Here is a 26,781-nt window from a genome sequence, read left to right as displayed (position 1 = left end):
TAACTTTCTTACGATAGCCTTCCGCTGGACGACATAGTACTCCGAGCGCGCCTTCATTTTTGAGGATTTCAGCCCGAACAGACAACACCGATCTTCGGCGTAATTCCTCCCCGTCGCGTCGACCATCTGAACGCATTAAGGTTGTATTTTTTCCTCCCGCAAAAACAGCTCGTCTCTCAAAGGCGTTTGAAATCGGACACCGCTGGCGTTTGAGGCCCTCACTTTTTGCGCGGAGGGATACGTTGTTGCGTCTGACAATGTGGACGGAGGTGGTGAAGATGTCTACGAGAAGAATGAAATCATCTCAGTTGTAACAACAAAAAAGGAAGACGTGAGATTAGTTACTATAATAGATTTGTTTGCACACAGACTCGTTACATTGAATCAAACACGTGGGCGCTGTGTGAAAAGCAGGGTTACCGGGACAAAAGGAAGACAGCTACTGTGCTCCAATGCGTTTCATGCACTGAGGTCGAAATTCTCTTGAAGTTTTATGTTTTTCCCCTTGCGAGTCTCCGCTTTTCTTTTTACTGTTGGATTTCAGACATTTGGAGAGGAGAGGTAAAAAATCTTTCTCTTACTCTTTTGGGCAAACTTGCATGGATTCATTTGGTTTTCATTGACAGCTATTTTGACGGCTGTATTTTTTCGGAAAGTTTGGGAATGTGTGGTTAAAGCGGGGGATGTAAGTTTTTTGTCTGGGTTTGAGGTGGCGAGCCAAGTGTGTGTGATGGTCTCCGCATCGACCACGGAGAGGAGGAAATTACTCCTTTGTTCTGCAAAAACACTCCACTAAATGTTACTCCTGGCTAACGAGCCTCATTTTGATTTTTTCATCGAGTGTCTTGGTTAATTGTACTCGACAGTATACGAATATGGCATCTTAACGTTCTGTAATTCGTTTTAGCTAAACTTTCTCTTGTAGGCCTGTATGTATTTTCCACAGAGCTTCAACCAAAACTTTGTCTAAACCTCTTGTTCGTAGCCCTTTAAACATTCCTTTATGGAAGTGTCTGGACACCAGCTAGACTTTTATTTTATTGCACATTTGGCAGGAAATTCCTCCTGCACCCACCCCCACCGTCTGCTTCACCCAACTCCCTCATAATGCACGACTTGAACCCTAATACGTGAAAGAAAGAGAGAGAGCCCAGTATTTGTTGCGTGAAGTTTTTGGGGCCATTTCTCTTCCCCATCGAGTACTGTCAGGCAATGGCGCTGTATTTAATAGAACATAATTTGGTGTTTTTTGTAAATTTGATCCCCTGAAGGCGACTTGTGTGTTTTTTTAGTTTGGTGATTTCAGTTGTTGGAATTAAATGGTGAATGTGTTTGTTGTGAGCAGTGGTCTTGGCCCTGGATGTGTGGCCTAGTAGAGATGATCGAATAATGTATAGATTCCACCCTTGGAGGCCCCCCTGGACGCTCACTAGAATTGTTAAACTATTGCACTCTGGGTGTTTTTATTTTCATATATTATTGTTTTTTCTGGCACAAACCATTTTTCTCTCTCTCGCCCGCTCTCATTTGCAGTATTTACGTCAAACTGTTGAACATCCCCTTTCTGTTTAGTACAACCTGCGATGTTGTTTCTTGAGTAACGGCGAATAGATAAACAAATATGAGCCTAGTTACTTATTTAGCTGTTATTTTCGTAGCTGTCTGATGGAGCCAGTAACTGTAGAATTGTTTATTAGTCTGAATTGTGCTTTTTTGTGTTCGACATGACGTAGTTAATAATAGTAATTACAGGTTTGTTAAGCAGATAGAAATTAATTTGACTCTCCCAATTGTTTGAAAGGTCTTAGTCAGCAACTCAGACACACACTCACACACACACACACACAGGCATGTTTGATTCCTGCCTGCTCTCATACATTAATCTGGCATATGAAGGGTTAGTTTGTGTAGCATTTTTTTGTTGGGGGGTTTGTTTCGTTGCCTCTTTTGTGGAAGATGACCTCCCTTCTGTGTCTTGTGTGGGGTGACAAAGACCCCTAATCTGCCAGCTTCAAATATTGATCCACTAGCTGAAGATGCCATTTTGTTACACTAAGCTGCTCCATACTCTGCTCCCTATAAGTCACAGGGCCAGTTATTTGGGAATGGTCGCTGCTCTTTTTTTCTTTTTTTTTTTTGGGGTGTGTGTTGACCTATTATGGCCTTCGCTGGCCGAAAGTTTGAAAAAGCAATGACGCACACACACCCAACTCGTATACACTAAGGAGGATGTATACTATACCTTCACTTTCTTACCCTTGTCTCAAGGTTAAATTGTGTGGAGTTGACTAGACTTTCCTTGTCGGGTCATCTCCCCAAAAAATGACTAGAAGGAAAATGGTTGTTGTTGTTGTATGTTTTCATGTTTCTGCATTCCAAAGTTTTCTGAATTGGGTTTTGGGTTGGAGCCGATCTGTTTGAGGTACGTTTTCTCGCCCGGAGCCCCCTGTTTGTTTTTTTTTGTTTTTATTGCAACAATTTGTGCTGGTGCTGTATTACAAAAGAAGCAGTAAAAGCACACCACCTGTTGGTGTCCGAGTGCCTCTATTCTTCCACTCCTCCGTTCCTCGCTCCCCTTAGCACCAGTTTCCCCGTGTGGCTTGCAAAAACCACTGCTCAGCATTGGGAGAGCGGCCCCGGGCTTGTGTTGGAATGCAAAACACAGGGTAAATCCAGTATTCCTTCTCACTGTGTCATTTGACAAGGTTCTTTCTGAGTTGACATATGGTAATTTGGTAATGACGTGTTTGCATACAGTCATTAGCTTTGCCTTTCACCCCCATTTCCTTGGGCTAACAATAGTCCCAATTATGTCTGTGATTGTAAATGTGTTACATTCTCTTTTATGTAGCGGTGATAGGCATATGGTTGTGTTATTTGCCAGGGTAGCAGAAAAAAGAGGCAATTTTTAAGTGATTACGTGGTAGTGATTTGACTAAAGGCTGCATATTAATCATTTTCAGTCAGTGTCTCTTCCTCTGCGCCGATTGGGAAAACAGTGTCTGAGAGGAATTAGCATTTCTAGCTAGACAAAGTGTGTAGCGCTAAGTAGCCTGATGTTGTCGGTTTCCCCTTTGTGGTTTGTACCGAAGCATGGCGGTAATTGGCATTGTATGATTATGCCTGCAGATTATTGATTTTTGTTTATACATTTCGCACATGATTTTTGCATCGGGTCCTTTTTTGTGAGCCAATATTTTGAATTGCCTTCACAAACAGTTTTGTGTCACAAAATTGCTTACACAGGCCCTGTATTGGGATCTCATGGGAGTTGAACCAACTTGCCTATCTCATCATCTCGGGTGTTGGATGTAGAAAACCTCAATTTGTGTTGTGCATTGCCATTGCCGTCCCTGGTTTTAAACCTAAATTGACTTGTATTTATGATTGCTAGTGCCTTCAAAATCATGTGTTTGCAAATTTCTCTTCTAGGTTTATTATAGACTGAAGGTTATGAACGAACAGCAGCAAAGAATGGCTGCAGTGGGAACTGACAAGGAACTCAGCGACCTCCTGGATTTCAGTGCGGTAAGAGAGTGCAGCATGGGTGGTTTTGGTTGGCAGTAAGACATGGGTGGCATTGGGAGGACGAGCTAAACGGTGTGATGCCGGTTTGGGTGCCTGTAGACAGGGGAGAGTTGGAGGTCCGAATGAGAGAGGTGGGGAAAGAAACTTAAGTTGGGAGCTTAATTTCTTTTGCGTTTGTACAAGAAAAAAATGAATGAAGGCCTGTCAACTGAAGGTTTTTCCATTTTTTTTCCCATCCTTCATTTCAGCTAGCATCGCAGAGGTAGCGCTGAATGCATGAAAACATAGACATCGAAATGAAAATAGGGAATGAGCACAGAGCACAGGAAATGGAAATAATTCTGGTGTTCGACCTAGAACCAAATTCCCCCCCCATATTCTGCTTGTTTACAGAACTCAAAAGGTAAACATCTTGATATACGATCTGGGCTGCGCTGTCAGCTTCTGCATTTTCCCGGGAAAACTCATTTCTTCCGTGATATTTTTAGTCTTCAGGAAGATAGATGTATTCTCCTGACATTCTCTACAAAGAGGGTGGAGGTGTTCTTGTGTTTGGCTTTTATTTCTTTGGGTTTTTTTTCTTTGTTTTTTTTTTGTTTTGTTTTGAAGCCTTCATTATTGAGTTTGACACTTGCACAAACATCTCACAGGCCCAGAGCTGTGTTAGCTCTCTGCTACACAGGCTGACTGCTTTGGTGAGGCTAAATTGTGTGATCTGGATAGTTATTATTAGGTCATTTCAAACCACAAATCCCAATGAATGTTTGTCAGCAGATTCACATTCCTGGGAGGTTTTCCTTTGACAAACCGTAGCTGGTTAATTCTGTAGTATTATTGAAATTGCTGGAGTCACCGACGCGTTATGATGTGTGACATTGGGCAACTACAGAACAAGCTTAATTTTTGATTCATTTTTAAAATTCGTTGTGGTGCCCGGATAATATTGGTAGTTCTCCATTTGTATTGGCTTTCTTGGTGCAGTTAAGTTGTAAGGATAGCAGCATATATACTATTAAAACCTAACAACCATTCCCCTTCATATGGTCATTTATTGGATGCATCAGACAGTTGAATTTGTTTTCTAGATGCTCAGATTGGCTGCCATTATATGTCTATTTATGACATTTTTAATTGGGTGACATAAAGAATATAAAGAAAATCATCTTTGTTTGAAGTATATGCACATGGTAAGAAAACAAAAACTAACCATTGGACATATTCCCAACCAATTGTATTAGACACACAGGTAAAACATGAATCTGTCAGTAATCAAGTTTGTTTAGACAATTGGATCAAACTTGTTGACATGCGTGTTGGGGTCAAGATGGCCTAGATACTAAGATGGTTTGTACAGGAGACTTTTTCGGAACCACACATAGCAAAACAAATTAGACCACATTGCTTTCTCTGTGACAACACGTCTGTGTTTTGAATGTTAGGACGCAGACACACAGATTCCTGTTAGTTACCTAGTCAGCAGGAGAAAGTTGTTGAAATGGCTCCCGTCTCATTTGTGACCGGCCCTCAGTGACGGCTCAAAACACATTTCAGTAGAAATGACTTCAATAATGAACAGGCAAAGTACAATTATGTGATGTACTAATTAGTGGGAATGGGATGTGTGAACTGTGTCGTCCTTTACTTTGTGTCTTATCTTCCTGCTTCTCTTGTAGATGTTTGCCCCACCTGTAGCCAACGGGAAGAACAGACCTATTACACTCGCAAGCAGCCAGTTTGGTGGATCAGGTAAGATTCTCTGCTCAGTGTTGATCAACTGTATTTACTAATGAATGTTTATTTCTGTGCTTGCTGTGTTTGATAATAAGGTTCTATTTGCTGTTGAAAGCGTCTAAGAATTGATTAGTAATACATGTTTATGAGTGCAGGTCTCTAATCCAAGCCTTTAAAACAGCAGGCTAAATATGGTATTATGCTTCCTTTCTACATTGCATCCACTTTTTGGCAAAACAATAATAATTTTATGCCAACAAAGCTGTGTTCTTGAGCAGTTGCATATTAAAATGTATTTTTTCCTTTAATACACCAGATAGGAACAGGCAAATCTAAAACAATGTGTTGTATAGGGGAGAGTGTAACATTATTTGCACATGGTTGAATAGTGCAAGTAACTGTGATTGATCGTTAACTTATATTATAGAATTAAAGTAGTCGGCTTCTATATGACTCGATGTCCGAGTCTGAGGCGGTCCCAAGCAGTTTCACGTGTTGGAGCTGTAACATTGCCGGCTTCAGACACACACATGGAAGGCAGCAGGCTTTAGCGTTCACAATACGGTCTTTTCGCACATGACTAAAAATAAATACCGTGTATTTCTACGCGTCACGGTGGCAGCATGGCATGAAGACGGCGGCGACGGAAAATAATGGTACCAAGAAAGAGGAGTTTTGTTAGTTCTCACACATGCTGCCACCATGCTGGATTCTAACTTGGGATGTGGCTTGCCCCTGTTTCCACACTCCACAAGTTGTCAAAGCCCCCCGCAGCTCTTGCCAAATACATTCCCTCATCAGTTTCATCATTAATTCGACGTCTGTATAGAAGCGTGCCATTTATTTTTGAATAGCCAAGGTACTTTCTCAGTTTTGGCTTTTATTTAATTTATATTTAGCTCACATGCAGTTGATTATTTTTTGCATGAATGAAAATTGCAAAACCGTAGATGAGGTGGTTTAATGATTATAAAGTGGAAGTAAGTAAGTCCTTAATGGGCGACAAAACATCACATATCATTTGCATAAAGCACGCGAGTAGCTGCATTTGCGTAAATTGGTTTAGTACTCGAATAGCGGAAATACCAGCGGATCAAAGGTGAGTCCATCTGCTGCCTTGTGTGTGTGCAGGAGAGGGGCTGTGAGGAAGGAAGAATGTGTGATGCACTCGACGCCGTCTCCATTTTGACAGCCGCGCACACCTGGACACTTGCTGTGAAAAGCGGGCGTGGGTGTTAGATTGTACCTGATTAGATTAGGCACATTGCCAGCGCAACTTTTATGGAAAAATGAAAAATGTTGCTTTTCAAAAACGATGGCGTGGCACAGAATTGGCAGCGTGTGTGTACACATATGTGAGCGGCTCACATTACTTGGGACTGAGCCTTTAAATTCTATCATTTGAACCCAGTTTCACATTTTTTCGCTGGCAAATCTCACTTGTAGATTAGATCTTAAAACTATGAATATAATGAAGATATTTATTGAAGCGCACATTTTTGAACGCCTCCCCTTAAAAAAATAAATATCTGGACCAGTTAGTTTTGTTGTTAAGTTGGCCTATCTCTACTTTTACGCATTGAAAGTGCAAAGTGGCTGCCATTTAAACACTGAAGCCTTTGAGTGAGCTTCTCTCTCTCTTCCTGAATGTTATTAGTAAGTCGTGTTACTTCTTTCCTCTGTCACCCTGCCAACCTGGCGTGTGAAATCGAGTCACACTCCCCAGTGCTCCCCAGAGTGAGAACTCAGCCACTGAGGAACAAAGGCAAAAAAGGGGGCTTATGGACTTGAAACGACTCCCACACCCTGAAGTGTAAAACACTCCTCCCCCAACACGGCACAAGGCTCTTACCCCCACTGATCTGCAGGAAATGGCTTGAGTTGGAGACAATGTCCCTCACCCCCAGCTCGCAGCCTCCTAAACTAGCCCAGCATGCAGCGAGTGGCCAGAGTGCAAGAGAGAGCGTGTTGAATAGAGGGATCAGCCTGTGGAAGGCAGGATTCTGTTTGTTTCTATTACAGCAGGCAATTACTTAGCAGTGAGTAGTTAATTCCTGCCCCCCCTCCTCATGTCCTAAAGTGTGCCCCTTGGTCATTGACACCCATTTTAAAGCAATACTGTCACATTTAACTTTGGCAGAGCCGCAGGTAACCTCTAACACTCCAGCACTTGAGTCAAAGGGCTAACATCTATAACTCCCAGCCTCTTTGCTAATTCTCTCTCTCACACACACACACACACACACACACACACACACACACACACACACACACACACACACACACACACACACACACACACACACACACACACACACACACACACACACACACACACACACACACACACACACACACACACACACACACACAGCCTGCCTATATGAAGAAGACAACAGGACATTAAGAACGGCACAGTAATTCAATAAATACAAACATGCCAGCGCTGGCCATATTTTGAAACTCAGGCGAGGATCTAGCTTCATATTTCACTGTACTAAATGGTTCTGGCTTGATTAATGCACAGATGACAAAAGCGCAACATCCATCTATGACGTTTCTTTGGCGGCTTGTATATTGGGGGATCCAGCAGCGCGGGAATGGCAGAAAGCAGCCTAGTGGCCCACCAGACCACCTCTATTCATCAACACAAAAGTGCTCAGAGGGGTGCTAATTGCATTAGGCGTCCTTTCGCTTCCTCAGTGGCCAGAGTGTATGTGTGAGTGTGTGAGTGTGTGTGTGTGCGCGCGTGTGTGTGTGTGTGTGTGGGGAAGGGTGTGTAGGGTAGCGGCAGAGTATAGGGGAGAGAGGAATGGATTGCCGAGAAGTGTGGGATGCTTGAGAAATAGGGGAGGCAGAGTGTGACTGTGTGTGGTGGGAGCCGGCCAAGCCAACAAGCCTTCAGGCAGGCGTCCCCTCTGTCACCTCTGCAGCTGCTGGCGACGTCTCCACCCCACCCCACCCCCACCCTCAGCCAACCCGACACACATGTACACAAATGCATTGGATGTGACAGGCTCGCTTCCTTTGGATCACAACAAACACTGTGGAGTTACACACGCGCCGTCTTTCAGCGCCTCTCACGAGCCGCTCGTGGCCTCTCGTGTTCACGCACACGCCCGCTCTGGTATTACCTGCATTTTCAGACGGAGCCACAATGGACTGCAGCATCTCTCGTCAACCGAAATAGATTCTCGTTTTTTGGCTTCTCTTCACGAGGCCTTGATTTGTACCTTGCCAAATTTTGAATGGCCTCTTTTTAAACACACACCAAGCCCACTTCCTTTATGTATCGTGATGTGCACCAACATTTTAATATATTTTTAGCTGCAGCCTTATTTGTGTAGTTTTCCCATCCAATCATTTGGCTTTTAATCACTTTTTCTTTACTCTCAATTGCTAAGTTGAGGCTGAAGTGTAATGTTAGAGCTTCGTTTCAAAATCACAGACACTCTGCACAACACTGCAGTGGGGTCAATAATTTTTGTAAATATCGACTACACAAAATTTTTGCAGGCCCGACTGTAAGAGAAGTGTTTCATTAACCAGGCAGGTTGTTGAAGCGCTCTGATGCTTCGTGCCTGTCACAATGGATTTCCTGTAAATATGAACACATTGACCATAACCACGCGTTTGTAGTCTTTGTATTTATTGTTTGGCGAATACAGGCAGCAAATGTTTCGATTAAATAAAGCCAGGTTGGTACCACATGTTTTCCTCCCTCGATATTCATAAATTGAATTAATTCTTTTTTAATACAGACGATCAGCGGTCGGCAAAAATGTATTAAACCGGGTGGAGAGGATTGATTTCAGATATTAAATAGTTCAAAAAAAATATTTAGAAATATTTGACTGCATTAGATAATTGGTACCAGAATGGGCCGCATCCATTTTGTTTTGTCCTCTTAATTAGAATCAGGAATGAAAAGATGCACACCAGTCCCGTGAAGGGCTATTTCAGCACCGAGGCATCACCCGGAGACACCGTGGCGTTTCTAATGCTCTGGCCAGCGTGGCTCGCGGTGCCGATCGATTTATCAGGCAAAGCTGGCACGTGAAGCCTGGTGGGCCTTTTTTTTTTTTTTTTTTTTTTTTTTTTGGACCTTCCACATTGGAACATCTGGATACCGTTGCTAGCTTATTTGTATGTCACCAGCTGCCTGACATTGAAATGGCTTTATTTTTTTTGCAGGTTTGCCGCTCGGCACGTTTAACACGCAGGCAATCCTCTCGAGCATTCGGCCCTCGCTGCTATTAAATCCAAAAAATGCAATTAAGCCGTATACACGCGCAGAATCAATAGGGTTCTGCCGTTCTCCTGAGTATACGTACACAACGTGCTGGATAATGACAGTGTGAGGCGAGTCTGCACATTGAGGAAATGCAAGCCGAGGCTGCGTACTCCGATTAAGATGTTTACATGCCTGGATAAATCGATTTACAGCCTCGTAAACTAAACATCTGTCACCCGGAGTAAGTGTACGTCATTTTGAGCCAATTTCCAAGTCGCAGTTAGGCGCACACGTGACTTTTGAGAAGCCGATATATTCCTGCTGTATAACAGTACGTGTACATGCACTACAAAGCGTCTGAATACGAGTATACGTGAGTATAGAAACACAAAGATGGTGGTTTTCTTTCCTCCTCCGGTGCCCTGTGTGGTTCTCGGTGTTTGGCTGAGCTTCACTGTCACTTGGGCGGCTCTCCACCTTCTTTTAATTGCCTCCAAGTTAATTACTCTAGTAAGTGTGAAACAATGTTGTCAGACATCTCCTGCACAGCGACGCTCTCCCCTCCATCCTCTGCACCCTGCTGGCCAAAAGGAAAAGTGTTAGAAGGATTTGGAAGTTACTCGGCGAAGTTGAGTCGTTGGGCCCGGTCGTGTTAAATGTAGGCAGCTATTCAGTACAGGTGATTGTTGACAACCATGTGTGATGGCTGTCATAGGACTTTAAGTGTGTAACAAACCTGGACACACTACAGCAATTTAGGATTAAGCTACATCCACAAATAGAAAAGATGAGGCGTTAGCGTTCTTATACCATTTTTCATTGCACGGCTTGAAGACGCTAGGTTTGCTTGTCGACGCGTTCCTAGATTAGTCCGTCCTCTGAATGGATGCTATCCGCCTAATTTGGTATTTCTTCTCCTGGCACCGAGCTTTGGCTGAAGTGTCATCATACAAAGTCTGTCATCTTTATTTAGCAGCGAACTTGTCACCAGTGTCCTGAGCCATCGGACATGCTTGACGGTGGTGCAGAGCTTTATTAGCGCTGTGGCCTCTCTGACAGTGAGTGAGGCTGATCTTTTGAGGTCCCCCCTCTCCTCCCCGCTCGCCTGATTCTCCATGCCACTGGCATCAGCTCCATAGATCACGGCTGTCGCAGCGTGTGTAGGTGCTTGCACCGCTCTGTTCGCCTCATCACTCATTCTCACTCATCAGCCAAGCTGCTGATCTCACCCAGACCCCTCTCTTCTCTCCCTCTTGTTCCTTGCTCTCTCTCTCTCTCTCTCTCCCCTCTGTCTCTCTCTCCCTCCTTCCCCCTCCCTCTTGTCCCCTTGCTTTCTCCTTCCATCCCCTCACTCACTCATTCTCTTTCGCTTTCTCACATTTTTTTAATTAGGCAAAAATCAAAGACAAAATATGAATATTCATAAGGAAACCACATTAATATGCACAATTATGCAAATCAGTATGCAATTAAGCCTTGTGTCTCCAGAGAGCCTGGATAGCATTAGTGCATAAGACGGGGAGAAGGGGATGATGGGGGTATTTTGGAGTTTTCTGCTCCAACAATCTTTTGGGTGCTTTTTTTTTTTCCTTTGTGTCACATATTGACTTATGTTTGGGTTTTATAAAGTGTTGTTATTTTTTAATGTACGTCCCATTGACTGAGAGGGATGTAAATCTTTTAGAGGACATTTGTTGTTTTTACAATTCAGTGGCTGTAATGAACACTAATGGCTACACTGAGCCGAGGTTCTGTAGGTTTTTCCAGAAATGGCTCAACACTGCATGGCATCTTTAATGAGACAGCGCATCTTTCATCAATAGTGATGCGTTCCCTCCTGGCTCATCCAAGCCCATTGAGACCTATTAATAACATTGGGTGTTTAGAGTAGCACATGGTGACAACTTTCCTTTCAGACAATTTTTAACATTGTGGTATTTCCACACGTCTGCAGTGTCACGAAGCATAGAAATGTTTTAGCCCCTTTTAGAGAAATGCAAATGTTCTGTGACAGCTTCAAGTCTAACGTGTTTCTTCCTCCTTTTATCTCCACTGCAGCTTAACTCCCTGCTCTCCATACCTGTTAATTTATAACAATGTTTTTTTTTTTTCTTCCTCAGCAATAGATGAGCGCGCTCAATCTGGGTCCTGGGGCTCGGCAGAACAGAACAGCCCCTCGTTCAGCCAAGGACGGGTAAGATCTAAACACAAACACACTCCGCCTTTTGTTACACACAGTTCTATGGTTTTGGGGGATCTAAGCCTGAACATCAGATGCACTCACACACATCGTCTTTCAGGTGCACACAGTGTGTTTGGTTAAGTACGCGTCCATATATTAATACTTATACCCCCGCTCCCCAATTACTTAGCAGCTTACTTCTCTGTCATGCTGTGTGCCATTTTTTGAAGTGGTAGTTTTACTTTCTGCCTAATAACCTTGGCTCAGAATCCCGCGTTGGCAAGCTATCTGGTCGCCCAGAACCTCTGTGGAAGCCCACCGGTAATTGCAGCTTCACATCCGCCGTAACCGTCTTGGCACAACTCTGTGTAAATACAAGGAACAGGGGGTGAAATAGATGCAGCATGCTTTGATTACCACAAGTTGATAATTAAGAAAGTCGGTTTGAATCCCCAGAGCCGATGCAGATTTGTTTGGCATGGATCCTGTGAGTGAGACTGGGAGGCAGAGGCAGGGTATTCACTGAGCCGTATATGGGGCTTTAGTCATGAAAAGAGACAAGACGACACCTACTCAGCGCCACCCTAAATATTCGGCACAATAGTTTAAGCACATTCATAAAGCGTCTCTGATAGTAACTGGCACACCGGCGCGTCGGCGTTCCAGATGAGTTGTCGTAAGGGGCGTGCCGGGGGGGGGGTGCAATGGAAAATGGATCGCCTGTCTGTCTGTCTGTCTGTCTGTCAGTCCGGCCACACGGAGATATCACACCGCTACGATTTACTGTCGCATTGAAACGGGTCTTAGTATTCACGTGACGCTCCTCTATGGAAAGTTGATCTGACGTAGATGAGGGAACGCCGTAGTAACTCATCTTTCAGGGCGAATGCTAAATACGGCTTCTGAATGAGCGAACATGCTAAGTCTTGCGCTTGTGCTTTATGAGTCGGCCCCCCTCAGTGTGCTAACAAGATAGTCACGGCCTTGACGCGGCGCTTATCATTCAGTTGTGCATTACTATGTACCTGACTAATATTAGTACATGCCTGTTCTTTCAATATTTATATATAGTATATGAGATTGCTTTTGTTATGGCTCCTAACTTTAGTGTTTGCTGCTTTCCTACAGGGCTATGGAGAAGGATCCCACTACAATGAGCATGAAGGACTGTCCTCTCCATTTCTCAGTACAGGGATTGCAGGTACGGTGATAGAATAACCAAACGGAATAGTTACAGTTGACTAAATCTGAAATTATTGTCCTTTTTTTCCCCCTCTAAACATTTTAATGGGTGTCTGTGGTGGTGCCTGTCATTCTGTATACTCAGAATTCAGTGTCAAAATGATTGTGCGGTGGAAGGTTTTCATTGTGCGGCTGATTTAACTGTTTATACATACTTTGTTATGACCACAAAATTGTTTTCGGGGCAGAAAATGTGTGTGTGTGTCTGTTTGTGTCTATAAGCGCGTATGTGTGTCTGTGTTCATTCGCTGAGTGTTGGGGATGTTAGGGCACTGAAGCAGAAACCTTCCCCAGGGTTTTGTCTGGCAGGCAGCTTTATGCAGCTGAGCGTACTGAAAGAGGGAGGGTATCTCTGGACTTTTTTTCGACTTCAGAAAACCTAGTTTTTCGTTTGTTTTTCCACGCGCCATCGCCTCTTAACGTGTGCATATGCGGCTCACTGTTATTTGCCGTATCTTCTAAGCAGATGTCACGTTTCTTCTCGCAGGTAAAAATGAGAGGCCCCCCTACGCTCCCTTTGGAGGCCAGGTATGTTGTTGGCTGCAGCACTGTTATTTGTCTGTGACGTCCTTTCACGCAACATGTCACTATAAAGAGCTTCACATTCTCTCACTTCTCTTTTCTTGTGAACTTGACGTTCTCAGTTTCCTAGAAGAGATGTTGTTTGCTCGTGTTTTTACTCCTCTCGGTGTATTATTAGTCAAACGTTGCTTCCGTGTGTTTTTTCCAGCCGGGTTTCCTTCCGAGTGACATCGCCATGCCCAGCCCGGATGCCATGTCCCCCTCTGGCTTAAAGTCCGGCTCCCAGTTTTACTCCTCATACCCCAACAACCCCAGGAGAAGGCCACCTGAAGGAGGCATAGGCAAGATGACTAAACAATATGATAGAGTTCAACAATTCATGAGTAATCTATGCTAGGGGTTTTACAAATCAACTTCAAGTCAAAGATACAACAGCAAAGATAACTAATTCCAGTACAAGGCTGAATTGTATCGAACTACATTGAATTGATTAAAGATCTTTAATTGATTTTAATTTATTGTTTTATGTATTGGGCAGCATTTTATCAACATTGTGTCGTCTGAGAGGGACACACACCTACTGTAAACGCATCAATTCACAGATGTATTCATTTGCCCTGGTGTCCATGTTCTTATTTGTGTTTTGTTCCCTTTTCACCTTGGTTTGTGTCCGGCCACCTGTAAACAGAGACCCAGCCAAAGAAGATCCGGAAACCCCCTGGTCTGCCATCCTCGGTAAGACCTTCTTTCTGCTTGCTGTCATTAATCACAGCATATCTCTCTCGCACTCTTTCTCTTATTGTGGTTCCCTCTCACACCACACATGCACACACACAGGCACACACTCTGGTCTGCTAACTGTGCTTGAGTAGCTCCGTGACAGACGGGTGTAAAGACCCTCTGCTCAGTCAGACTCTCGGCGAGCTGACAGTCAGTCGGGCGACTCAGAGGCCTCAATAAACATCACGGCGGTTGGTGGTCTGCGCTGCACTCAAGTGGTTTCAAGTGGTGTTCAGAGTGTGTTTCTCTGGCGGACAGGTAAATTTATAGGATATCCAGCCACGTTGTCAATTCAGGTGACTTTCCCTCTGCAGTTTGAGTTTTTGCTGTCGTTAGAATACAGATCAGGCTCAGTCTGGAGAGAGAGCTCAGCCGTCTGGAGTGAGATGGTGAAGCGTTTCAACCTCTAAGCATTATAAAGTACCATGGCTATAGTTTGCTCCTTTGATTTAATGTCTCGCTGTCACATATTGTCAGCGGGCCCAGAACCAGTTTTGTGGCTGGGTCTGCACGTCTGCGGACGATGGCAACCTCGCCTAGCTGGAAAAAAAGGAGCCGCAGATCTGAATGCAGCCTGTATCAATCTCACTGTTGATTTAAGATGACTTGACCATGAATTACGAATTGGTGCCTCATTTGCTCACGTTATTTCTATTAATAGATCACTTTCATCAGCTAAATTTGAGTAATGCCCGTTGATACCCAGCCAATCATTATACGGTTTCACTGAGGTCAAAGATGACATGACTGAGAGGCCATTTATCCACTGGAACGCCACGCAGCATATTCAAGACAACGACATCAATACTAATCATTTCCGCCGTCAAAGAACTTGCACATTCTTCACGGCCATTAACCGACCAGTCTGTTCGTTTGTAAGACGGCTATTTTAAGTCGGCGGGCCACTGCTGGGTAGATGGCATGTAGTCGTCAAGTCTCGCTGCTTGACCTGCCTTTGGGTCGTTAATATGAACAATTTCCTTTACACAAACATTTTCTGTAACCTGAACCTCGCACAACTCCAGCGATCGGGTGACGAGAGTGACGTAAATGCTGCAGCGGGTATGGAACCTTTGCGTTTTTGTACTTGTGCCGTCAGCAGAGATGCTCTAATGCCACCAGTGACCCCGGCCACTTAGAACATGATAGATAGGGTTGTACACTGGCCAAACATTAAAGAAAGTAGTTTGCAAACAAATACCTTGTATTTGGCGCTATTGCCTCATATACGTTATCGGATTTTAATTTTAGATCAGTATGTTATAAGGTTTTGAGGATGAACTGCATTAAATGATTGCTATAGTTCAGGAGGTTTAAATGTAAATCTATGGATTTATGATCTAGCAGAAACGGGATGTAACCGAACGTTATGTTCCAACTCCGGCTTTGTTATGAAAGAAACTGCAAACCCAGCCAGGGCTCATTGATGAGGTCACTTAGACGTTAGATTGGTGAACTTTCAGCACAGAAACGCGTCGGAGCTCAATGTGCTAGAACTTCCATGGGAGCGCTGGGTCCTGGTTCCCACTACAGGATGTGCCACGCCTCGCTCCGCTCTCAGCCTTATCCCCTCGTTCCTCTTATTCAAGCCACTGAACAAATCAGATATTTCAAAAATGACTCTAAAACGGCCTACACCTGTTGTTTATTGTATTGAAGGGAAACTTCTGTGTGTGTGTGTGTGTGTGTGCGCCCGCCTGTGTGTGTGCGTGCGTGTGTGTTTGTACAGTTTGTCTTGGTGACCGAGTGTTTTCATGAGTGCGTCTGGTCAGAGCCCGCTGTTTTTTTCCCTCCCGCTCCGCCTGAACCGCAGTTATTCCCCGCAGTATCAACGACGACTCTGTGGTTTTAGTGTGAATGATGAGATGTGTGCGTGCGTGTGCAGTCGGTCCCCCTCCCCCCGCCTCACTCACTCACCCATCCGCCCACGCTTCGCCACATGATGGCCTGGGTGGGCCTCCCCCTATGAGTGACCCAGTTGTGAGGCGCGGTGCCTGTGAGGCCTCTTAGCCCCGTGTCTGAGCCCAGATTAATGACCGCTGATGATGATGATGATCCTGTGGTCGCTCCTCTCTCTCTCCCTCTCTCCCTCCCTTCCCTTTGCTCTCTCCACCATGTCCATCTTCTTCTTCATCTCTGTCATAGGGTTGTTCCTGCTGTCGTCACACGTTATAAATTGGCGAATGGACGCACGATGTGCCCGTAAAGCTTTTTCCCATCTCCCTATAAACGGCCCAGTTTCTGTCCATAATCCTCTAATGCCTACACATGGGATCATTGTCCTAACCCTCTGAACCTTCACCCGTCACCTCTGCAACATCCAACAACTTCTCTTTTCCCCCCTAGTTGTCCACTAAAGTAGCCATAAAAGCCTCTTGTTTGAATAAAGCGCTTTGAGTACAGTCTGATGTTAATCTTCATCTCCTCCCCACCCCTTCGCCTCCGCCCGTGTTTTGCCAGCGTAGGGACCTTTACATGGCCATAACCTGAATTACATTAAACCCCTATTAGTGAAGGATTTTACCCTAGAAATCCCCTTTCTTCCTGAGAATACAATTATTCAGCAGCAGCAGTCATTGTGTTGCTGCTCTGTTCCCATCTAGAGCAGCAGGATTCACTCCACATTGTTCCCTGTGAAAGAACAACTCAAAGCCTATTGTTAAATGAAGCCATCTCCGTCATGTTTTCCCCTGAATTAACCGTGATCATTCTAAATCCCCTGTTTCCTTCACACTCCCCTGGCCATATCAAGCTTTGTTTAAGTCATTTAGATTACCTTCTTCTGTCCCCCCTCAACACCCAGTATCTCGCTAACCATTTCATAAATCACCAGGGCCTTCATTCTCCCCCCCCCCCCCCCCCCAATCCTCCCCCTTGCCCCCTTACCACCCCCTACCCACTACAATCTCTCTCTCTCTCTCTCTTGCTCCCTCTCCCTCTCCCTCACACTGACTGGATCCCAGCCCCCATTTCTCTCCCTCTCTTCTCTCCCTCTCCTCAGCCCAGCTGCCTGTGGAGTTGGATGTGGTCCAGGAACAGGCAGATGGCTCTGTAATTAGAAGTGCATCTCTCCATTCCCTTTCCACTTCTCCCTGTTAAATCAAATTACAGAAAAAATCCCTTTTCTGGATTAGCATTCTTTGCAGCATAGCCTCCATTCGCTTCCTCTCCTCTTGTCTTTCTCTTCCTTCTGTACAACATGCAAGATAGAACGAGTGTTGGCTTATTGTGTGGGGAATCTGAGGGCTTCACATGTCTGGCCTGTGTTCTGTGGTTGTGGCGCACAGAGAAGTGGAATGTCACTACAGGCTTAGCATCCATGTTAGCAATATTACCAACGGATGTGCCATTGAACTCTTTAACTGTCCAGTTTAATCACACCTGCCCTTTTTTTGTCTTATCTGCATTCTACAATGGAATCTAATCCCGTGTTGATGCCATACAGAATGTGATAGTGCTACTGTGAGGGTGTTGGTAGTGGGGTGTGTGTGTTGGCTCACTGAATGCATGGTATGTGTGCGAGCTGACACTGAGTGTCTATAGGGAGGGGCTGAAGGCCAGGCAGTGAGAGTGCGATGTCACCGGGGTCCTGAGAGCTAGAGGAAGTGCTCACTGTGCATTGGGATTTGAGCCGTCGCTGTGCCCAGCATGCCATGGCCGCTGTGCTTTCCTCTGCAGGCAAGGAGCCGGCCCGCCTCCATTACTGGCAGACTCCCTCGTGCCATCTTGTGGCCATTCCTAGCTGCAGTTTTTCCAAAGCAAATAGTGTAGTGTGAGCCGAAGCCTTACTATTCACACACATTTTGCTCTGTGGGCTTATTTATCCAGGGAGAAGCGTATCTATAATATCCAGAATCATGATGTATCTGTTTATTGTGCGTTGTCCTGGTAGCAAGCTGGTACACTGACTCACTGTCTGCGTGTGTGTGTACGTTTAGGTGTATGCTTCCACTTCTGATGAGTATGCCAGGGACAATGGAGGATACCCTGGTGCCAAGCCTGGAGCTGTGTACCCTAGCTCTTTCTACATGCAAGGTAACGTCTCGCACAGCACGCTCCGGTGCCTTCTTTTGATATGTAATATGAGCGTTTCTTTACTTACACGTGTTTTCTCACATTCTCAGAAGACCCCTGGTCGTCCTCTGGCTATTCTGCCATGTTGGGTAATTCTCCCCACATCGGGCAGCCAGGCTCCTTCTCCGCAATCAACCCTCAAGACAGGATGGTGGGTAGAGCTCACAAGCTCTTCAACTCTTTAACCTTTTTTCAGTTTCACTATTTTTTTTTCTTTTTTCATGATATATTCTACTTTTCAGCTTTTTATTTCAATGATCACCTTCTCTTTCCTGTGACTTGTGTGTGTCTTATAAAGTTACTTGTATCTTTTCTCCAGAAGCGTCAACCCCTGCCTCTGTCCCCACAGAACTATCCTCTACACGGCAGTGAAGTCAACGGCTTCCACGCCCCCTCCACAACCTACAACCACACTCCCGCCATCAATGGAGACGGTGTCATGGGTAAGGATCTTTCCTAATCAATCTTGGTAGCTTGTGTCACTGCTCGTATATCAGCTGTGTTGACTCAGCTGCCACAGTTGGTGTTTTTTTTTCTTCTTCTACCGAGAAGTCAAATGGCCTCATTATTGTTTTTCTTCTCCACAGCCAACAGAGGCACCACAGCCGGCAGTTCAGGAGATGAGATTGGGAAGGCTCTGGCCTCGGTGAGTTTTTTTTATTTTTCTTTCCTTAGCAGTCTCAGAGAATCCTCTGAAATGCTTTGGTTTGGTTCCTGGCCTCTGCCTTCATGTGTATGATGTTGATGTTTTTGTATTCCACTGTTTCAGATCTATCCTTCGGACCACAACAGTAATAACTTCTCCTCCGCTCCGTCCACTCCTGGTTCTCCTCAGGGTATTGCAGGTACGAGGATTTACTACACTAAACAAATTTCGGAATTTTTATCAGGATCCAAGATCACCATTGGTCACCATCATGCTAACAGAAATTCAGATGTTAGAAAAGTCTTTCTTTTAAACTTGTCTTCTTTCTTTTATAGCATGTAAATGATTCAGTTGAAATTGTTAATAGATTTGCCAGTGAAGATAAGTTGGTGAGTTACTTGAATTAAAAGCTGAACTGTTTCTCTCCATAGGAGCTCAGTCTCAGTGGCCAAGACCAACCACACCAAACTATGAAGGGCAGCCACACACACTGGTATGTTCACACACCTCTATGCTACGTTGCATTTAATTTGGATTTTATCCAAGTTTACATTTAATTTTGGGTCTTGGATCTTATCCATCATATTGATGCCGTGTTCACATTTTTGTGCAAATAATAGCAGAGTAAAATGGAGGATCGTTTGGAGGAGGCCATCCACGTGCTGCGTAGCCATGCTGTGGGCCAGGGCCCTGGTTTGGAGGGAGCCCACCCGGACATGCACAGCCTGCTATCTGCCGTACACAACGGGGCCCTCGGAGCCCTCTCTCCTGCCTTTCCTAATGCGAGCCTGGCTCTCAGCAACAGACATCCTGCTATGGTTAGTTGCCTATTCAACTTTATGTATATGTTAATGTGTATCAGAGAGACTGACTTCTGGCGGCCCTTTACAGTGATTTAAAGCATCGCAAACAATCTAGACTCATTCAGTGCAAGGGATCCACTGTCAACTCTTCAGTCTCTAAACTAGGAATTCATGGGTATGCTGTCAGATGAGGAGATTTACAACAGAGGTGGATTAAAAAACCCATTAGAAATCGATAAGCTGCACTAAACATACTAATAATAGCTATGACCATACGATCAGGCGTACACCGGTTATTTGTGACTTGGCAAGAGCCTTAAAATGTTCCCTTACGGTATGTTTTATACATGTATATATATTGGTAAGTTTAATGTGATAACTGAAATATGTTCCATGATGGCTGGCTGCCTATTCTGTGTCTTCTACCATTGAAGAAATTATTTTTCTCTTGTAAACAAATTACTGTTAATGATTACAGAAGAACACAACCTCTCCTAGGTTTCCTGCAGCACTCAGCAAAATCAACACTCCATTGCATTACTTAGTTTAAATTCATGAATATCAAATGACAGCAACCACAATATCATTAACTCCACCTCCTCCTCCAACTAAGTATCCACTGTGCCATCTGCTGGTTAAACGCAGCATTGCATCTCATTAAAGCACATGGAGAACTTAAAGATACTCGGTAAAGAAATGCTATTTTAATCTGTGGAAAATCCTATATATTCCGATTTATGTAATCCATATGAATCTGAAAACTCCTTACTACCACACTGAGTATGACATAATATTTTTAATAATATTAATAGTAATAGTATTGTGAAAGTAATAAAATAACTCTGACAGCCCAGCTCTACCTGTAGTGGTCTAAGTGACTTACCGTGTTCTTCTGCTTGGATCAGCAGGGAGGGAAACATGACGAGACCCCCGGCCTTCCTCCCAGCACCACTCTGCTGCACGGTCACCACACATCTGGACCCACACAGTCAGTTGGCCAACCAGAAGGTTTCACCAGTAAGTTTTTACAAAGTTCTTATATTATATAATCGAATTAATTAGATTCAAGTGTCGAGTCATGTGCTCTTTCTCCCACTTTTTTTCCGATGCCTTTCTGTTTGTCCTTATTTGAGCCTGAGAGACGTACAAGCACAGATTAACCCTGTTTGCAGACTGACACGCTTATTTGATTACATGACTCAGTCCAGTTATTTGCCTTTTCTGTTGCTCCAACATTGTATTGTTTTCAGATTGATTCATCTAATGATTTCAGCCTGGACAGGCCAGTGTTGTCATAAACAGTTACATGTAGGCACTGCTTTAATCATTTAAAATTAATAAATGGAGTGTTTTTGCTGACTTAAATCCTCTGGCTTTAGAGACTTCAATATTGATCTGTTTGATGATGGATGTTTTGTTTTATTTAATCTGTCTTTTGGCATTGTGGTAGTATTCAATTGTTAAATCGTGAACGTGGTACTGAAGTCAAAACTAAGTTTCATCATGGTGCTACATGTATGCACTGACTCATATCACTATTTGTGAGTAACTCCCCCATTACTCTCTGATTAGAGCCTTCTCCAGGTAATCAGGTGTATAAGATTCACTTGTGATAAATGAAACCATAATACTCCTGAAATGGAAAGATGTTATTTTATATTTGAATCCTAACCTTTGTGCTCGCTTGTCTTCAGATCTTCCTGGTAGCATGACACGTTCCACACACTCCTCCAGCAGCTCAGACATCAAAAGAGAAGACAAGGAGGACGATGAGAACTCATCTGTCGCAGACAAGTCTGATGATGAAAAGAAGGATTCGAAGGTAGCACGCAGTCGAACAAGGTAAGATGGTCCTGCTTCTCAAGATCAGTGTTTTAACAGAAAGTGTTCAGTTAAGTTGAACGAAAACCTTTTATCTTTGTCTATTATGTCTTGAGTTGCATTATCTGACATCTCTGCATTCAATGTATTGGTTGCAAGGTTCCAGATGCCAGGAGACTTTAGATGATGTGTAAAACTTCTGTACATTTTGCTGTCTGTCCTGATGGTTGGTTAGTTTTTGAGTGTTTAACTGTGTTAAACCTCCCTCCCCTTCTGTCATGTTTTCAGAAAGGAGGTGTTGCCCCTCCAGCTGCTCTCTGGCCTGTCAGACCAGAAAGATGAGTAAGTCTCACTCACAGAGAATTAACTTCTAGTGCTTTTGTGGACTCTCCTCAAACGTCACTCAGAGCACAAGTTCATGCAGCCAATGTTTAAAGTCTAAAGATTTTTTCCCGATTTGGTGTAATATTATATTTTTAAGATTAAGTTTTAATTGAAGTTCATGTACTTTCTCTGGAAATTAACAAAAACAGATATACAATCTAAAGTACGTTTCCAGCTTTTGTGGGCTAAACGTGTAAAAGGCTCCTCCCCCTCTGCTGATCGGACGTGGGAGATGCTGATCTTTGAATTTTTGTTTTTACATTTAAATAGTATACACATAAGTGTTCACACAGCTCATCTCTCTTTCAACAAACTGTTCAATTGTGGATGGACAATCCCTGTTATTGATAGAAACCTAATTTTGCTAAATGACATTCTGACCTGAAGGCTTGTGCTAATGGTGTTTTTAAATTCCGTCCTATCAGGGCCTTTATCCTTTTATCTATGTTTTCAAGTAGTCTGGACAACGAAGATGAAGAAGACGACGAGGACCTTCCGCCTGAGGTAAAGATGGAGCGCGAGAGGGAGCGGCGGGTGGCCAACAATGCTCGTGAGCGTCTCAGAGTGCGGGACATCAACGAGGCGTTTAAGGAGCTTGGGAGGATGTGCCAGCTGCACCTAAGCCATGACAAACCTCAGACCAAACTTCTCATACTACACCAAGCCGTCAATGTCATCCTCAACTTAGAACAACAAGTCAGAGGTCAGTCAGGAAGCCACAGCCTCTGGAATGGAGCCAGAGTCCCGTTCCCTGTGGTTGAGAAGAAATGATTTTGTAGTAGTTCTTGGAAAGCCCAGATTTTCTCATTCTGACGAGGCCTGTGTCTCTCTCTCTTTCTCTCTGTCAGAGCGCAACCTCAACCCCAAGGCGGCATGTCTAAAACGACGTGAAGAGGAGAAGGTGTCTGGGGTGGTGGGAGACGCACCCATGCAGCTCTCAGGAGGCCATCCTAGTATGGGCGGAGATGGCCACAACCCAGTTGGCCACATGTAACACCAGGTAGCCTCAGTAGTTCAGCCGCTTCTGCATTTCCTTTTATGAGCCTCACTTTGTTCTGAACCGTCTCTCATGGTGCGTTTGATTTCCTTGTTTTGACAGATCTGATGGTGTTTCCTTGGCTGTCAGAGGATGTGGCCTTAACTGATTTCTTCCACCCATTATTCTCAGTGTGTGTGTGTGTAGATGTGGACATGTCTGTGTATTGTCCGTTCAAGTTTCGAGATGCACATTCACACACCCATACACACATGCATACTGCCAAAACTGACACAGCCTGTTTGTCGCACTCCCAACCATGACTACAAGCTCAAATGTGAAGAACTTTTTTTTAGTTTTACTTTGTTTTATACACGTAAGATTTTTTTTTTCTCCTTTTGGTTTCCACAAGATGATGGAACACCAGAGTACTTTTGTCCTGCCACAAATTGGGACTTCACACACTGCCGAGAGGTGCTCTGGTAAAAGAAAGGAGACCTAACAAACACAAATTTAATCAAGGATTTGTGCCTAATTGTTACATGTTTTCTATTAGACATTTAAGCAAATTGCTTTACATGTGAGGAACATTTATTGTGAGGGATTGCTTATGTGTATGAGCAATTATTTTTATTGTATGTCATTCCCAGCGTGATGGTACAGTCTTACATATGTTATGTAACCAAGCCCATAGTTGATGTTGAATTGTCTCAGATTCTTTGACCTTTCCTTCATCTTGTTAGCAAACGTTTTGGGAGAGTGATGGAAAAGACAAAATTTGGACAATTCAGACACAGCTTACAAGAAGGACGGGAACTCTAACCTAGAGACGGTGTCGGACTGAGCCGTTGTCTCATCCCACACAGCATCTGGAGACTTGGAATAGAAGATTCCTTCCTTGAAGGTTATGAATTATCCAAGTGGTAGAATCTGTCAACTACAAAATTGTTCTTCCTGTTTGTTGACTACACTTTCTAGTGTCACTCCAGTACTCCTTTGTCATAGGTTCAGGTTTTTGTACTGCTTTACTTACTAAAGCATAGATAGACGAAACAAAGCACAGTTGTATATATTAGTCTGGAATTTACGAGTGTCAACCTGCAGTGCATTTCAGTCCTTGGAAGTCTTGTATAAAAGCCATTTGAGACACTTGCTAAGTGATCAGCACCATTTAGTGCTGTCGCTTACGTGAAATGCTATGATGGACGATGCCAGCAGACAAACAGCTGAGGTTTTTCCCCTGAATTGATGTCCAGAAACACACACAACATCTGGGTGCAGTTGATGGAGGGATCTCATCGGTCCACAGCTGTAGAAGCAGACAGGCCTTTGTGTGACAGAGGCGTTCTTTTTCTAAACGAGCATTCCCACTGATTTACAGCCCCCTCGCCTTCCCCTTGAGTAAGTCGTTCTCACCTTTCTTACTGAGAAAAGTGTGACATGTAAAGTCACTTCATACATTACTCTCATTTTTCAAAATTAAATATATATAAGAATATATATTTTTTGTTAGTCTATACATTGTAGATTTCTACATAAATGGCAATATTAGTTTGAAGTTTAGAGTGTATTGTAGATGAGCTGAATGAGGGGGATATTTGACATTTAAAAGAAATTGATCAAAATTTAATTCAAAGTCGGAACCAGAATGGCAGAGGAATAAGGTCAAAATATGAAATGAGAAATGTTGAACGTGTTTGGTGTATCCTTTATTCCAGTTTAAGTTGAATGGATTTTCATCGACTACCCAGATAAATCGTTTCTTTCCATAGGGGGATGTGTGGGTGACGTGTTGTCACGGTCCTGGTGACGTGGTCTTACTTTAGCAGTAAGGCACCGGGGCGAAAAATGTGGCAGAGGACTTTTGTCTCAAACAGTAATTATGCAACTGGTTTTTGAATGTAGCTGCCATAGAAATGTGGATCGTCTTCATTTTTCAAAATTGTGTTCCTGGGTTTTTGTCCGTACATAAGTTTTCATTTCAGCTTTTTGTAACGTCCGCACTCTACCAAGTGGATTTCAGAGTGTCGCTCACTTTAGGCAGACATCGGTATTTTGGTGTAAGTTAAAAATGAATATGGAGAACAAAACAGTGTTATTGTGATGTTATAACCATGTCGTCTCATGTTGTGAATGATTTTTACCAACATGTAATCGCAAATGGGAGGTAGAGCATTTTGTGTGTTTAATTTCTACAAAAAGAGATGAAGAAAAAGACCTATACAAATCAATAGTGTGGCCTTTTCATTCTCAAGACTTAAGATGTCACGATGGGAGAGTGATACCTTATCAGTGCCTGAACTTGTATTTTCATTTAAGACAGTTTTATTTTATAAACCATATCATTTCATTTATCTTGGAGATTAAAGAGGTACTTGTTCATTCCCCCACCCTTCCCTCTCCTAATGCTTTTTTTTTTTTCCTTTTTTTTTTTCAATTTTCAGTAAGACGTTTAAAATGGTATAAAGAGATTTTCTTTCAGTGTATCTAGTTAAATAAATAAATGTTATGTAGATCTTCTTTAGTTTTTATTTCCTTTTTTCTAATTATTCAACTGGATTATATGTGTCTGATCTGCTGTTTTAATTGAGGTCATGGGTCCAGGTCATGAGTTTATCTTTCTATCTGTCCTACAGCGACATCACTTGACACTACAGGGCTGAAGAGACGCTGCTTTCGGCCCTGGTGTTCTTGCTTTTTGATGCACACTAACATTGCTTCAGTTTTTAATGTAGAGCGTGATTTTTTTATTCTTTTTTTTTTCTTTTCCATAGTAGCAGGTGTCACTAATGACTTGAGTGTTTTAAATTCTTGTATAAGAGAGTGCAAGTCCTCTGGTGGAGTGACTTTAGTATATTTAGTCTTCAGCAATTTCCTTTTCTCATCTAACCTTTTTACTCCTTTATCGAAATCCAGCTCTTTGGTGATGCTGACAGTGACTTTTTGTGAGAAGTTCTGTAAACTTCTTTCAACAAGTTGTATTTGAAGTTTTTGTATTCTTTTATTATCAATAAGTGGACTGAATATTTAAGTTTGTTCCCGGAAGAAAATCATGTGTCTTGATAAGTATTTAGTATCCCACAATGACAACAACTGAAGCCTACAAGGTATAATATACTCACAGTTATTTGGGGGGAAAACCTGGGGAGTGTGTGTGTGTGTGTTGTGTTTCATGGCATGAAACACGTACAAAACCTGAAGAGAATCATCCCCCCTCCCCAACCATTGGAGAACGCAAAGCAGCTAATCTGATAACATGATGGAAAGTGTTTGGTTGATAGGCTTGGGCTTGTGTTAGAATAAGATGGCAGAAATAAACACCTGCTTTCAACATTTTGTCACCTTTATGAAGACAAAAGGGTGTGTGCGTGTGTGTCTGTGCGTGCGCATTTGTGTGTGAGTGTGTGTGTGTGTGTGTGTGTATGGGGGGGTTGTTAAAAGAAGTCAAGTTCATAGGTACAGAGCCTGACATGTTGGATTGAGGACAGTGTGGGTCCTCGGAGTGCCTCCAGTCCCAGTCTCTCTGCTCAATCTGTCTTTTTTCTTCTATTGTTTATATAAATATATATATAGCTGAGAACTGTCCTGTATATAACAGTAATGTAGCAATAAATGTGCCATTTTTAATAACAGATTATACCTTTTCCAATGCCTGGCTTTTTGAATATTGTACACAAAATTAAAATAAAGGAACCATTGTAATAAAGGGTTTATTGTAGTTCGAAAGATGAATTTGTTCACATTTTCCGATGGTAGCAGGTGGAGAGAAAACAACGCAACGCAATTGACTTAGTTTTTATCATCAGAATACTTTTACATTTAAGCTAAAATAACCGCTTACAAGACGGGGCGTAAAGG

At 43.3% G+C, this 26,781-nt stretch overlaps 1 protein-coding gene across 9 annotated transcripts; it reads left to right on the top strand.

Annotated features, from left to right (window-relative positions):
- tcf3b (transcription factor 3b) lies at nucleotides 1–26,634 on the top strand. Of its 9 annotated transcripts, none has more exons than XM_076153028.1 (21): nucleotides 1–561; nucleotides 3,433–3,528; nucleotides 5,202–5,274; nucleotides 11,614–11,687; nucleotides 12,804–12,876; nucleotides 13,405–13,445; nucleotides 13,648–13,780; nucleotides 14,128–14,174; nucleotides 18,158–18,254; nucleotides 18,344–18,444; nucleotides 18,643–18,736; nucleotides 18,881–18,939; nucleotides 19,063–19,138; nucleotides 19,371–19,432; nucleotides 19,560–19,757; nucleotides 20,648–20,759; nucleotides 21,437–21,584; nucleotides 21,852–21,905; nucleotides 22,406–22,650; nucleotides 22,796–22,947; nucleotides 23,047–26,634. In XM_076153028.1, the coding sequence occupies exons 2-20, from the start codon at nucleotides 3,454–3,456 to the stop codon at nucleotides 22,939–22,941; spliced, it is 1,908 nt and encodes a 635-aa protein (XP_076009143.1). In that variant the 5' UTR covers nucleotides 1–561; nucleotides 3,433–3,453; the 3' UTR covers nucleotides 22,942–22,947; nucleotides 23,047–26,634. The 9 variants fall into 9 exon arrangements, with proteins under 9 accessions (XP_076009143.1, XP_076009139.1, XP_076009136.1 ...); XM_076153024.1 differs by having other exon boundaries at nucleotides 22,373–22,650; XM_076153021.1 differs by having other exon boundaries at nucleotides 18,613–18,736; nucleotides 19,563–19,757; nucleotides 22,373–22,650.
- The last annotated feature ends 147 nt before the right edge of the window (nucleotides 26,635–26,781 follow it).

The sequence above is a fragment of the Genypterus blacodes genome, unplaced genomic scaffold (genome assembly GCF_046128005.1).
Source record: "Genypterus blacodes isolate CSIRO-AG114 ecotype Tasmania unplaced genomic scaffold, CSIRO-AGI_Gbla_v1 ptg000058l_1, whole genome shotgun sequence".
NCBI lineage: Eukaryota > Metazoa > Chordata > Actinopteri > Ophidiiformes > Ophidiidae > Genypterus > Genypterus blacodes.
This window is presented reverse-complemented; position numbering and strand designations above follow the sequence as displayed.

Bases quoted from the DNA above. Each gene is read 5' to 3' on its own strand.
- tcf3b (XM_076153019.1), top strand. From the start codon at position 3,454: ATGAACGAACAGCAGCAAAGAATGGCTGCAGTGGGAACTGACAAGGAA. The intron at 18,737-18,880 runs GTAAGGATCTTT...TCTTCTCCACAG, and splicing joins CAATGGAGACGGTGTCATGG to CCAACAGAGGCACCACAGCC. The intron at 19,139-19,370 runs GTACGAGGATTT...TTCTCTCCATAG, and splicing joins TTCTCCTCAGGGTATTGCAG to GAGCTCAGTCTCAGTGGCCA.